General features: G+C 50.2%; 1 protein-coding gene across 4 annotated transcripts in view; it reads right to left on the bottom strand.

Annotated features, from left to right (window-relative positions):
- The window catches only part of tns1b (tensin 1b), a 115,697-nt gene that overhangs the window by 83,976 nt on the left and 16,398 nt on the right, over positions 1-15,323 (bottom strand). For 2 of the 4 annotated variants that reach the window (XM_080019244.1, XM_080019245.1), the window contains exon 1: positions 4,373-4,427. The exons of the other annotated variants lie outside the window; for them this stretch is intronic. In XM_080019244.1, the coding sequence (XP_079875370.1) occupies positions 4,373-4,393 (21 nt within the window). In that variant the 5' untranslated portion in view covers positions 4,394-4,427. Of the gene's footprint in view, positions 1-4,372; positions 4,428-15,323 lie in introns of those variants that run through there. 4 annotated transcript variants of the gene reach the window in all.

The following is a 15,323-nucleotide window of genomic DNA, read 5'->3' as shown; positions in this document are numbered from 1 at the left end:
GGACATGCAGGGGCTCCCACGTATTCCTCGCAACAAGTTGACACATCTGAAGTCACGGGCGCTTAAATGGGATCCAGTAGAACCAGGAGTGGGCGTTTAACTTCACGGTCAATGACTGTGGCTTAATACGGCCAGGTTGGCAAATCTGTTTGTTGTTACAGAAATTACCCCAGAAGACCGAATGGAATGGGCTTAGTTGAATTATCTGATTGAACGTTGAAAAGGTTTGCTATACTGTATAGCGATTTTAACTTTTTTTTTTTTTTTTCCCGCTAAATTGAGCTGTTCCAACTTCCAAATTTAGCAAAGCTCTTAAGTGTCTGTGCTCCATTTTCGCAAACATTAACTAACTCACGCTGGTGAATGGTAGGTACCGTTCAGCCCGTTTCCTCTCTTTCTTTTTCTCTTAATAATGCCAAGATCAGTGAAGTAAGAGCTGCACCGAGCACGTCACCTGATACCCTTTGAATGTGTGGCGCTTTCACCGTGCCCTTGTAAGATGCTATTCATTATACTAAAAGCCCGACTGTAAAGCATTAGGGCTTGGCAAAGCTATAGACTATCTATGTCTCTAATGTATTGCAAACCCACAGTATATACCTGCATTTTGCCCAGAGGACAAAGGACACGAGCGCCGCTGCAAATATTTGGAACATCCACAACGTTCCGTGATCCCGACCGGACTCCTACGTCTGCACCGGATCACAGACAGAGGTGTGGCATCCGAATCAACTGATTAGGAATTTGCCTTATCTGAATATGTAAAAAATCATTCATCAAGATATAATGCTGTACCGGGCGTGAGGTATACTGCATGATCTTTGTGCCCTTGTGTCAACTCCCGCAGCCAGGATCTCTGTTCAACGTCACCGTTAAAAAAAAATGACGGCGGGCACCAAGATTAAGGAGCGACTCCGGGGTTTCGGTGGCTGGTAAAAATGACAGTACGACTGAGGCGAAGACGACGGAGGAACACAGAGAGATCGATTTGGCGAGAAAAAAATAAAAAATAAAAAAAAAACAGCGATAAGTCCAATGACAGAAGCGTATAATCCAGAGATTTCAAGTACCTTAAATTTCAATTATTCAATTACTAAACATGGCAATTCTAAAAAGAGTAGGACGAGGATCACTACTACTACTACTACAACTACTATGACAACATACCCAACATTCTCAATGAAATGCTGAGCCGACACGCAACAACGTATATAACCACACACACACACACACACACACACAATCACACACACATGCGCACACACACACACACACACGCACACACACAGATCAGCGAGAGTTCACATCAGCAGAGGAGCATGAGAAGTCACGCTGTTGGTCTGTGAACCACTGCCTTGTCCTGAAGCACAAGCACACAAACGCGGGTGCACACACACACACACACACACACACACACACACACACGCACACACACACTATCAACCACATGAACAACCAAACAAACATTCAGTCCTGGACTGCCCAAGCTATTTCCATGTTCCTGTCCTGGCTGCGGTTGGGCATCCATCATGAGTTTCCTGCAGGGCGGAGGGGCGGAGGGGTGGAGAGGTGGAGGGGGTGGAGGGGGTGGAGGGGGCGGTGGTGACTGGAGCGTTGTTTCCCTGGCAGATAGTAATGATGAAAAATGTCTCTCCTGAAACCCACTCCGCCGTGGGCACCCTGCCAGTGGATGTGCAGCATTCCCACACAGGCCTGAGCAGCTGTCCGGGGGCAGGACCGCCGCTGCGTGGGCCGACGTCGAAGGCGGGCGCCGGAGTTCCGCCCCGTACGCCGAGGCGGAACAGGGCGGGGCCGGAGGACGTGTTTGGCCGCCGACCCCGAAAAAGGGAACGCGTTGAAAAGCCGGCCTCGCCCCGTCGCAAGTCCGAGAATTAAACACGTGCGGCGTCGAGGGGTCTTGGGGACAGATTCCCGCTGATGCACGTCCGCCTCGCTCGCGGGCTCCTCGCCAAACGCTGACCTTAACCCGAACCACTAACCGCCCAATTTCACTCACTTCCCAACTCTCCGAGCGTTACTCCTAAACCTGAGGTTAACCCCTTGTCAAAACGTCGACCAGAAAAAAGTCGCCCTGTTCTGGATAGTCTGGCTCCGTGGCCTTGGCGGTTGGAAAGATCGCACCATAGCCGGAAGGTCGTGGGCTTGACCTTAAACATTATGCAAGCGCCCTTAAAACGAGGTAACGAAGCCGCCGCTAAAAACGCAAGAATCACACAGGAATGCATGGAGAGACGATAAGGATCTAAAAACAAGACAAAAAAATATAAAATAATTGTATTTTTTTTTTAAAAAGGACCCATTCTTCAGACTCAAACACGCAGGGCCGCCAGCGAAAACCACCTTCGTCAGCATTAACTCCAGGAGGTGAGGGTTCGCAGAGCGACGCACCAGAACTGTCGACGAGGTATTCAGCTCTTCCCCAAGTCTATTTACGCAAACCCGATATCGTAACCCGGGAAGCAAAGTCTGCCTCTCAAACTTCGCCCTCGTTGTTTTCATCCTCAATTTGAGACAAATTGGAGGCAATCGCCATCGGCTCCGGGCGCCAGAAGCTCCCAGACTGCTGGCGCTTTTCTCACGCTTGGGGCGGTGTTTCTCGCGCCCGGCGCAGCAAAGATTGCACGGTCGCTTTGCCGAGGTCACGGTCACGGCTGCAGACGCGCAAACACTGTGTGCGAGCAGAGACACACACGCCGAGCGCACGCACACACACACACACACAGCACACACACACACACACACACACACACACACACACACACACGCAGAGCACACACACACACACACACACACACACACACACACACACGGGTTGATAAGTGCACATATAATTATGAAATGATACACTTAGACAACTCAAACAAGCAGATAAGGAATTGATAGCTCTACTCTCACTGCATTATTATCAACTTTATCAGGAGACGATGACATCGGCAATAACTCATTGTGATTATAAACCAGTTAGTACTTATTGCATAATACCCGGGTGCTTTGCAACGTCATCTCGCTAATTGTGATCGTATGTGACAAATAAACATCTTGAATCTTGATGACAAAGCAATTCACACACATTCGTACAGAGCATGCCGTTTTTTTTGTTAGACTATTATCATAAAGTACTATAATAAAACATTTTTTAAAGTACAGACAGAGCCTTGGTGTCACAAAACTCTCAACTCAAGTTGAACAAAGCTGCCTCGTCTCCAAATAACCAGCAGCGCTCGGATCGTGCACCGTTCCAACAGTTGTTTGCTTTGACATCCGGGTCAGAACGGTCAGGCCAGGTTTGAGCCCCGGTTACCTGCAGATCCCTCGAGGTTTGCCTCCGCAATGCACGTGCGCACGCGCACACACACACACACACACACACACGCACACACACACACGCTGAGAATTGTTATGGTTGGGTGCTAAGAATTTCTGTCTCGTCATTACGGACAATGGGAGGAGAAGGGATGAGGAGAAGGTGACACAAGCCACATCCATCCCTGCAGCCACGGCTTCGCACGGACCACAAAACATGAAGAGTCACACACACCCACCAACACACACACACACACACACACACACACACACACACACACACACACACACACACACACACACACACACACACACACACACAATCCCACTATAATGGAGCAAAAAGGCAGAAGGAAGGAGGTTCCATATTGTTCATCACACACAGACACACACACACACACACACACACACACACACACAGCCTTTAGAGACTAGTCTCTTTCACTCAGAATGCAGGATCTTCCAGGACTCCTTAAGTACTTGGTAGATAACCAAGTAATTGTACGTATCATATGAAAAAAATACAAACGTCGCAACATAACATGACTGCATTCTCAGAGACATTTCATTCAAACCACCACGCACGCACACACCCACACAAACGCACACACACACACACACACACACACACACACACACACACACACACACACACACACAGGTGGACATCCAGCCTCCAAACGCGGTTCATCTCGGTCCACGCCCGCCTCCCCCCCCCCCGACGCCGGCCGCACGCGCTCGCGTCAGCAGACGGACGAGAGGACGGCACGTGTGCCGCCAGCACGTAGGCAAACAAACGCACGCATACGCGCAGGAACGCACACACACCCACGCCCGGACACAGACACACACACCCTAGCACACACACACACACACAGTCATCAGTCACATCTGAGAGCACTTAAACAATCCCGTCGCTCTGCTACAGAACAGGCAGACCCGCGGCCGGCGAACTGCCGAGCGGAGCCGCGGGGCCAACGCTCGGGGTACGGCCGGGCCCCCTCGCGTTCCACCCCCCCCGGCCCCCCCGTCCCCCGCTTCCACTCACCTGAAACACTGCGGTGGCCATCCTTCCTTCCCCTCCGTGGATGAGTGTGCACGTCTGTCTAGTCTCTCTCTCTCTCTCTCTCTCTCTCTCGCTCTCTCTCTCTCTCTCTCTCTCGCCCTCTCTCCGGTTCTGGCCGTCGAGCTGCGTCTCAGTGCTGCATTGTCTTTGCCCCCCTCCTCCTCTCCTTCCCCCGTGCAGCAGAGAGGCGGTTTGAGTCCGGGCGGCTGGCGCTAGATCCACTCGCTGCTGCTGCTGCGGCGGCGGCGACGCACAGCCAAGCTCGGAGCCGGACGTCTGTGTGAACAAGAGTCCGAGTGTGTTGCAAGCTCCGCCGAGCTCAAGATACACTCACACTCGCTCTCCCTCCCTCCCTCCCTCTCTCCCTCCCTCCCTGTTTCTTCGTCTGACTTACCCCTTCCTTTCTCCCTCCCTCTCTCTCTCTCTCTCTCTGACACTCTCTCTCTCTCTCTCTCACTCCCCGCTCACTCACTCACTCTTTCTGACTCTCGCTCTCCCTTTCCCTCCCCCTCCCTCCCCCCTCCCCGCCGCAAAGAAAATGAGCATAAAAATGTCTTCAGAGTCTTAATTTCATGGAGAGCGAGGGGGAGAAGTGCAGCCAAAGGCAAATCCTTACACCCGATAACTGGAAAAACAGCGCAGTGCAGCAACTCAGCGCCGCAAAGCTGGGGAACTCTGGCTCGGGGGCTGTTGCTTTTGCCCCGTTTTCTCTCTCTCTCTCTCTCTCTCTCTCTCTCTCTCTCTCTCTCTCTCTCTCTCTCTCTCCCTCTCCCTCTCCCTCTTTGTCTCCCCCCCCCCTTTCTACCCCGCTTTCTCCTGTTCGCGGCCCCGCTCCGTGTACTTTTTTTTCTCGCGTTCCCCCATTCATTCCCTGCATCTGCACAGCCCGAGTTTTGACTCTGTCCACCTCTCTGCTCGGTCAGGAGCAGAAGCAGGGGCACACGAAATGAGGAGGGGCAGGGAGTCAAACCGAGATGAATTTCCCAAAGAGATCAGAGGATACAGTAGAGGACCTGAGATTTGGGAACAAAGGCATTCTCTCTCTCTCTCTCTCTCTCTCTCTCTCTCTCTCTCTCTCTCTCTCTCTCATCCCGCATACACACACATACACCAGTCTTTCTACTCCTTCGCTAATCGCTCCCATTCCTCATTCTCTCCTTGTTATCAGGCTCTCGAGTTACGGGGTTTAATATCTCTCTCTCTCTCTCTCTTCTCTCTCTCTCTCACCCCCTTTCCCCCTCTCTTTCTCTCTCTCTCCCTACAGACACAAGTATACTATACTATCCCTAGAGAGAGAGCGAGAGAGAGAGAGAGAGAGCGGGAGTGAGAGAGAGGGAGAAGCTCGCTGTGAATACCTCCATTGAGCGCACGGCAACTCCAAAATCAAGGGCGCTCCTGTCAGCGCCGCCGAGGAGCGACATAGTTGTCAGTCACCGGCTCGTTATGTAATCGCCCCCTTCCTCGGCTCCAATCGCCGCAATCTCCGTCTCCCGACAAAACGCGGTCTGATTATTTGGATTCCGCGTGAGATCGCGGCCTGGGCTTTTAGCGCGATACACGAAAAAAAAGAAAAGGAAAGGAAAGAAGAAAAAAAAGAGGGACAACAGGAAACTTGGGGGGAAAAGGGAAACAAGCGTTAAATCACCGTATCGCCGAGTCCGAGATCAAATCGAATCCTTGCGAATTAGTCTGCAGTGAAACCTTTTTCGAGCGCCGCTATCACGGCGGGTGTTTTTCATACCGAGAGAAAGTGGAGGGCGAGCAGTTTCAAGCCGAAGCGATGCCGAGCCGATACTGGAGCGGCCCTCATGTTGTCCGTGACATCGCCGGCTGAAGAACTCAAAGGTTTGACCCGGGGACTACCCACGCTCCGCTCAACCCAACGCGGGGCCCTCGCTTCAGATCTGGCTTAATGGTAGCCAAGGAAGTCCGGGCCTGAATTACGCACCGTGACATCTCATTCCCAGTAGTAATCACTAGCGGGGTGACGCTACCTTCCAGCGCCAGTCGGAGGCCCATTCCTTCTCCTCCCAGGGGCCCCCGCGCGGAAAACAACGCACGCCGCGTTTGATGCCGTAATTACCCGGGATGGCGGCTCTCAGAGCTACACCTCGGCCCATCCCGCGTTTCCCAGATGTCGGGGCCAGTAAAACATTATTTAATCCGCTATTAATGACAAGGGACAAGGGAAGGAAGGATGTGTTGTTAGAAAGGCAGCGTGCCGTTTATGGCAGCAAAACACGGTTGTTTATGTCGGATTGTGTACGCCTTTAATGAAGGGACCAGACCGGGCCCTGGGAGCTGGGAACTTCCCTTGCTCCTTGGCATGCTGTGTGCGCGTGCGTGTGTGTGTGTGTGTGTGTGTGTGTGTGTGTGTGTGTGTGTGTGTGTGTGTGCGTCTGTGTGTGTGTGTGTGTGTGTGTGTTTTGGGAACTTGTTGTATTACATCAATAAAGCCAGCCAGGGAGCACGTGAGCGGCACTATAATTTTGTAAACTTAATTTTGTTTTTATGAACAAACAACAACAACAACAACAACAACAACAACAACAACAACAACAACAACACGCCTGCACGTCATCAGACGCGTCTCGCCATGTAGGGACACACCACGGCAGCCTGCGTTCGCAGCCGACACCTTCTGCCTAGTCTGGCCTATTTCCTGTGTCCTGGCTTTTATTACGAGATGAACCAATGACTGCTGCCTGTAATCAACACTGACAGTGCCAGAGCCAGCCTTCAAGGGGCATTTTTTTGGGGGGGGCGCTGGGGATAAAGAGACCCTCGGGGTAGCTTACAGTAGTTGGCTTACGAGCCTACCATGGAGTCCCCGCTCGGTATTTCCTATGGAAGTTTTTGCAGCAGTCGGGGGTCGGGGGTGGGGGGGTTTGGGGTTCTGTGTGTGGGTTAGTTCTTTATCCTCAAACCATTTCCAGTATCAGTTACAGCACTTCACTCACACTGTAAGAGGCTCTTTACAGTATTTACATAACGTTATGGTGATATATGGACTCATTGCGCCGCGTCAGGCCCTGTATTTGTTTGTTTTGGAGTCTGTCAGAGAGCTGGATGACTGCTTTTAATTGCGTTCCCTCTTTTTTTTTTTTTCCCCCTGCATGTTCAAAATATCGGGAGACAGTCCAGCGCCGGGACCTCACAGCTGCTCGCCGCTTGTAAGGGAAATCAGCGCGGCAGTGTGCGGCGTGTTCTCTAAACTCGACTTTTGAGTTTCTCCATTTCTCTTCCAGAAATAGCGAAGAGGAGAGAGACAGAAAGAGAGACCCAGACGGGAGTTGGTCCGATTCACGCTTGACCTCGGGAACAGAGGCGGGGAAGGCAGTGAGATCGGATCAGACGTGAACAGGTATGGAGAGAAATGCCGTGCCAACAAGAGCGGGGAAAAAATGGAGCGGCACAGGGGCGTGCAAAAGAGAGGGAGAGAACGAGCGTGAAAAAAGCGGTTATGGACTTGCGTGGGTGAGGTCCTCGGTCTCCCGAGCCTGACTCAAGCTTTCCCAAAAGCTGATCACAACGCTCCGCTTCAGTACCCAGTGGAGCGTTTCACCAACACCCACTCAGAACTCGGGCCAACCCGCCGTATTTCGTTTCATAGCTGAGGGGAATCACGATTGCACGTCAATAGACTAAAGGCTGCAAAATAATTGATCAATGAACGCCGGGACGATGTCGACAACGGGAGCAGCAGGGCCCGCTCTCCGCCACGCCGCCGCCGCCGGCGGTGATCTTGCGCAGGGCCTTGCGCCGGGCTGCGCCGCGGTATCCAAACGCGCGGCTCCACTGAGGCGCGGAGGTCTCAGGGAAGAGCACGCGTGCCAAGTAGAGCCGACGTGGGTGCAGACAGGTTTTTTTATTTTAAGATAAACACGTCTTTAAGGGGCAACGGAATTACAGTGCACGCAGCGCAACTCTGCCCCTGTTTCTCTCCTCCCATGCCGTCTCGCACACTTGGCCCATTGTTGACATTCTTTCCAGAGAGACGTGATTACTCCATCATGTCAAAGGCTGGGCGTTCCTGTTTGTTTTCCCTACTGTTTCTATGCACGTGGATCCACCAAGCAGTTACCAAATGCAATGGCCGTGAGCCACGTCGTCTTGTGCAAGGCATCGTGCCATTTACCGCAGCTTACTGGGGGGGGGGGACGTTGAAGAATAATAACGGAGAGGCGACAGATCTTCGGTGTATTTTGGGATCCGTTTACATCTCGGCTAACTGCATGGGGCGCACGTGTCGGTTACACATCGACATCTGGGCTTCATGTGGGCCTCGAACACGGGTTTTGACAGTAAACACCGGTTCGACGACACGTCAGCTCCGTCGCTTTGGAGGGGTGAGAGGACTGTAAAAAGCCTCCATCGCCTGTTTCCCTCAGCACTTCACTACCTACCAAATACAGCCGGAGGCCTTTGGAGGGTCACGCTTTCATATAGGTCAGGTAACAAAATGGCACACGGCCATTTGGAACGACCGTAAGCACCGCGGTGATGCCGTGCCAAAAAAACACAATGATTGGTCGCCGGGAAAACTACTGATAAAAAGGGAAAAGTGGGGTTAACACAGAGAGGATGTGAGCGACACGACCGCACCCATTAAAACAAATAACTAAATACAAAGCTATTTTGATGACAAAATATTATCTTTCTACTGTAGTCCATAGCCAGGGTCCTTTAGCCAGATCAATCCACGTGAACCTCAACAAAGCTCTGGACACAGTGACGCCATCTCCTCTCTACGTTAATCCGGATATTACATTGATATTATCAAGAAACTGCATTATTCCTTATTGAATAAGAGGGTTCACAGAACACCATATGGTTTCCCTGACCTAATGATGCTGCTGCTGTGCCTTGACTCGATTGGGGAGGCATGTTGCTGTGGCAGGGCGCGGAGGAGCAGCCAGTGTATGTTCTACCCTGTGACTGTTAATTCGATTGGTTGCAGAGATATCGCCGACAACGGAATTATTTCTTGTTTGCGTCTGAGGACAGGCTTGCTGGTGCCTCGAACACGCAGATAAGGCGGCAGCGATCCAGGAGAAGATTTGCTCGGGACCCCATCACGACGCCACACTCGCCCTGAGTGGTCCCCGCCCCCCGCGCTCGGGCCACACCGCCCGTGACGGGGGGCCGCGGCGCGGAGCCGCGTCGCTCGCACCGCTCGCGCCTCGTCGACAGGTCTCCGTGCACCTGGCTTTCGCGGGCGTGTCGGCTCAGAACCGACTGGCTGTTGTGGACGTGCCAAAGGTTTCAAAGCGCTCTCCTTTTCCATGATTAATATACCGTGCACAGATAGATGGGGGCGTGAAAGTGTTCCTGATTTTATCGACGGTTAAACGGACGTTTCTCATTTCGACAAACAGCCTAATCGCGAACAATACACAGCGATCCGGGCGTCCATTCTCCAAGGATCTTATTGGCTGTCGCCCGGCGCCGCTCATTTGCATGGAGCTAAAACCTTTCCTTGTCGCCGCGCCGCCGCTGCGAGCTCGTCGCCGAGCGCAGCTCTGCCCACCGCGGCTCCGGATGAAGCCGAGCTCCGTTCGGAATGCATTGCGGCCCGTCTCGCAGCGGAGCCGCGTTGCTTTGCAGCACATGTGTGCGCCGGCGTGGTGGCCCCCGCCTCCGGCCGGCCACGGGGCCTACGACTTGCTTGGACATCATTTCCCGAGCAGAATATTTTCTCCAGCACAACTGACCCCGCTTCTCATGCCCCACCCCCCTCCGTTCTGTTGCTCCATCACACGGAGAGGGAAGGAAGTTATTGTTTTCACTAGGATCTAATCCCATCCAGACAGCTTTGAAACTTTGTTGGTCAGGGTCATGTAATGCCTCCTGTGCGGGGGAGGAGACTGTGAAAACAAGCTGATGTGGAATGCCTCGCACTGAAATCGCAGTAAATGCTAATTTGCAGTTATTTGCCGTTCAGGGCTGCGCTAAATATCAACGCATTATAATGTGCTATTAACCTCTGACGTCCCAGGCACATCAACAGATATTGTGTTCTCAGGCTTATGAAATATAGATAGATTGGGCTGATTGCCGGCCTTTTCATACTACGCTCGACATGGAATCTGGACACAACGATTGTTTTTCAACTTATCGGTTGAGTTGATAAATGGAGTTTGGCGTGATGGATATCATCCACAAGAAAGAAAGAAACGTCCCTCACAACCTGCCATCGGAGAACACGGGCAACTTGTCTGTGGGAAGGAGGCTTTGGTGGAGATGCGATAAGATTTGTCCGTCCTCTGGGGTATATTCGGTTGAATTTACTAAGAAGAAAAAAAGGGAAAAAAAAGTAATTGCTCCGCAAAATGTCTGAGGCATAAGACAGGTTTTAGCTCATTGCTTTGCAACAGTAAGCTGAAAGCCGCTCGCCCCGGCGCGCTCTCTCTCTCTCTCTCTCGCTCCCTCAGACATACATGCCAAAGCCTTTGCTTGGGCCAGCTCTATAAGATCAGGAAATAGCTTTGCTGGTGCTTCACAATGACAACACAGCTTTCCAATTACATCCCGTGTGATAAATCAGCCGCCAGTGGCACAGCGTGGTACAGAGGTAAGTCGGTGGAATGGGGCCAAATGAGCCCGGCAGCTGCAGTAACCGCCGATGGTGAGGCATGTACAGTGCAGTACATATGAAGAAATGGATTTGAGGGCCAGAAAGTATTTTCCCAAACTCATATTTCAACAGCCAAGGGGGGCAAATCAACACTAGTAGAGTAACACACTCAACAGAGGGTGAGATTCCACGTCCCACAAAATACCTACCGAGAGCAAATCTCAGTTACTTTTTCCCCGAGATTTTTGAATTTCTTCGCCCATTTTATTTTATTTTATTTGTAATGGACCTAGTTTATGGAGATTTATAACTATTTTGCTTTGGGTGTGTACCTAGCGCGGTGGATACCAGACAGCAACCGTCGCAAGGCACAGACAAATAAATCTAAACTCTGTGCTGCTGCAGGTGAGTAGCACGATATCTAGAAGACTTATGCACCCTTTCAAAAAAGCACTCCTCAAGTGTGGATACAGGTGTTTGGATGTGTGAGCGACAGAGAGGCGATCAATAAATAAATAAATGGAGTAGAAGGTATGCCTTATTCCCCGGCCCACCGAGTGTTTTCAATCTCTGCCGGATCGGTCTGAAATGTTAAAAATGTGTATTGGTAGCCATTTGCGAGTACATAGCTCAACAGTGACTGCTTGTTTAAACTGAACAGTATGAGGTTTCATCTCAAAACGTCCTGCCAGAAACGAGTCGGTTTCTACCCCAGCGTCACAAATGGCCCGCGCGGCGTTATTCACGGGCGGACGATTTGACAGCCCCGCGCAACTTTCCAAAGGTGGCACCGAGCAAAAGCTGGAAGCTGATGTCATGACCTCGTACAGTCAGTGCTGTTGGTTTACGGCACATCTGCCTTTTTTAGCGCTTCACAGAGGGGTGCAGACGCGTGTTGGCAGGATATTTTTTTCTGTTGCCGTGCCTGCGTGTTGTGATAGACGAATCGGCGGCACGTGGACTGTACGTGGTTTGTTACAGATTTAGAACAGGGTCTCGGTTAAAAAATGATATTGCAAACAAACGATCGTCCAAAATAATCCCTTGTCTCCCGAATTGAATTTATTTATTTCCAACAATCACGCACTGCTTCAGTCGCAACAATGGAATGTGTTGTTTCTGTCTATTTCTCCGCAATAAGTTATTCAATAGAGCTACTTGTGTTTTTGTTTTTTTTGTTTTTTCTCCCAATTCACTTTTTACTGGAAAAGGCATGGTCGGCTTCCTGAGCACATTTTGGCCGAGCCCATCCTCAGATCCCCAACACAGGAGCCGTCCTGCAGCTCCTCCAGGAGGGTAGAAACCATGAAGGATGGGGTTATGACCCATCACTGGAGCTGCGAGTCAACTAATGAAACATGGCCCTCAAAAGAATGGAACTGAAAAGGGAAACTTCACATTGCCCTGCCAGCACAAACAAAACACGGTCGTTGTTCTTCTCCAACGTGTTTATACAAAAAAAAAAAAAGAATTTAAAGAAAAATATTCGGCAACGGGGTAAAAAGTTACCGCTTTTGAATTTGGGAGGGAGACTGATGTATTGGTGACACGGTGTTTGTGTTCTTTCACTTTTCCCTCCCCTCCCCATGAAGAGCAGAACACGAAGACATTTGCTTCGAAAACACGCAACATGAAAGGAGGCTTTGGAGAGGTTCTCCTGCCGGCCTCACATCCCCCGAGGCTGCACGGACCAACGAAGGGAAGCAAGTAACAAACAAACAAACAAACAAACGGCTTATTCACTCAAGTCCCGCCGGGTCCGTGCAGGGACGTTAAGAGGGGCAGGTGCTCCAGAAATAAAGGCAAGGCACATGGAACCAGCCCAGGTTCGAGCCACTTTGCCGCTCTAGGCAATCTGTAAAATGGGGGCGGGGTTTGTTTTTTTTAAACAGAGCACACCATTTATTTGTTTTATTCAGAGGCACGGGGACGCACAGCGGAGCGCAGATCACCATGCATTCCCTCATGGATATGCGTATCTTGCCGCTGCCTCGATGCCAATTCATGCTTAAAAAAAATTTGACTGCACCCAGGGGTAAAGGGGCAAAAGGCATTTCAGTTTGTCCTCATTGATTACGTCAATCACACAAAATTATAGACTAACGGTATGCATTAATTAGCATGGCTTTAGCTTCAAATCTTTGTTCACACAGGCCTACAAAGAAACAGCCAACATCTCCCACTGCCCTCTAAAATCCAATCCGTTTAGAACCAAGCCTGATGCGGGCGGCTCTCAACCTGCACCATGTGCGCCACTTTATACACTTAACTAATGAAATAAAACGCAAAACTGCTGAACGGACAGAATTGGATTCCAATTCTGTTTCCCCATGTTTGCGAGAGAAGAGACTCAAAAAGCCCTGGGAGGCAGTTTGAAGCCGCTCGCCTCATACTGACAGTGCAATGTGCGACGCCGAGGGCTCTCCCTGCACCAACCGCAGAGGAAGGTCTACCCAATCCGGAGATTCCAAAAAATAAAAAATTAACAAATACAAAGATGTACTCAGGAGGAAGGCATCTGAGTTTGAAACAACCTAATCCCTATCGAAATTGAAGGAAGGGTTGGAAGGGTCTCCGGTACCCTACAGAGGGATGGACGTTAGGGATCTGGCCTGGCAGTCGCAGGGCTCGCCGCCAGCCCCTGGTTTTACCTTTCCCCACTGTTTTCACAGCAGTCTCGCTCATACCGCCTCTTCCTTCTCGCCAGGCGGGGGAGGGAATCCGAGCAGGAAAGGTGGAAATGTATAAGTTACTGGAAATTAGAGATAAAAGCTCCCACTCTTTTGGTTGTATTGTATGCATAAGTAAATAATGTAAGGTCGGACGGGGCGAGAGGTGGGGGCCGATTCACTTTGCGATTGACTCTGAAAATGTTGACTGGCAGTGAATTTGCTGAAAAATGAAAGCCCTAATTCTTGGATACATTTCAGCAGATTGGATCTGACAACCGTTTAAAGCACAAAATGTCCAGTTGTAATGTTTTAAGCGTGTCCACTCAGTCAGCAGAGCTGAAGGCGGTATTGGTTCTGACTCTTCTGTTCTCCACCTCATGCACTCTATGGACAGAGGGTCTTGATATTTGGCTGCCGGCTCTCGCACCACAGAAAGTATAGACTATAGATTAATGTAATCTGCCCCAAAATAATCTTACGGTCCTCTGAAGAGTGGGACGTCAAAATGTTGAATCCGATATCAGAGTATTGGACACATCGATGACATCAATTCCATGTATTTGGTAAAAGGCCGCGTCACGGTGTTGATGTCATCGCTGTTGATGTCATCGCTGTTGACTTTTCCTGTCGTCGTCTCGGACTCAGATTTTCCTGCCGAGCGCCTAAATGTTTTCTCAAACCCTTCAAACAGATGTAGAAACACGAAAGTCAAAAAAATACGCACGCACGCGCGCGCGCACACACACGCACACACAGGTCTGACCGTTGGCTTGCAGTGGCTGGGTTAAAAAAGGGCCGAGCTCCGGTCTTATCTACATGAAAGTCAGAGATCGCTATCTGTTTCTCTGTGGAAAAGTGTCTCGGCACGAGCTGGATTCCTAACGTGTAAGGTCATATATAAATATGACTCTACACAACATTTGGGGAGGGAATTCAGGAGAAAAAAATAAAAAAATAAAAGCTTCATCTGATTTAGACGATAAATAATTCATAGAATTATAGCCAACAGCCATGCAGGCCTCATTTAGCGCAGATCCTTATCAAGCGTGTCCTTGTCGGATACGCTACCCTCTTGTTTTTTTTTTTTCCTCCGTTTCTTTTTTTTGTCCGGGTTACGAAAATTAATTGGCCGCCAAATCTACGACATGTTCAGCACAAATGTTTGATCATGAAACGCAGCGATTTATTAAAATAATTGATCCTAGCGACTGTTGAGTTTGACGGGTCGCAACCCCGTGAGTCGACTTGAGTTTTGCTTAATTGTATTATCATAACAACTACACAGAGCCCCGGTTATTTCGGAAACGGCCCCTGCATTGTTGTCTCTTACACTGCTGTGACTCAGGCGCCTCTAACAAGCATGTGGTGACTCCTTAATTCACCGCACTGCATCATCATCCCACATCCTCGCAAATCGTTCTCCGGTTGTTGCAAAAACAAAAGGAAAGGGTGAGAAAATATTTAGTCTGTGTGGGATACGCTGTCATGTTTGGTTAGATATCTTATCTAACCAGGAGGAAAACTGCTCACTGCTGCATATATATAAGCATAGACACACACACACACACACACACACACGTATACACAAATAAATAAATATATATACACACACACACACACACACACACACACGTACTATATACACAAATAAATAAGTATATACACACACACACACACACACACA

Source organism: Zeus faber (genome assembly GCF_960531495.2).
Source record: "Zeus faber genome assembly, chromosome: 18".
Lineage (NCBI taxonomy): Eukaryota > Metazoa > Chordata > Actinopteri > Zeiformes > Zeidae > Zeus > Zeus faber.
This window is presented reverse-complemented; position numbering and strand designations above follow the sequence as displayed.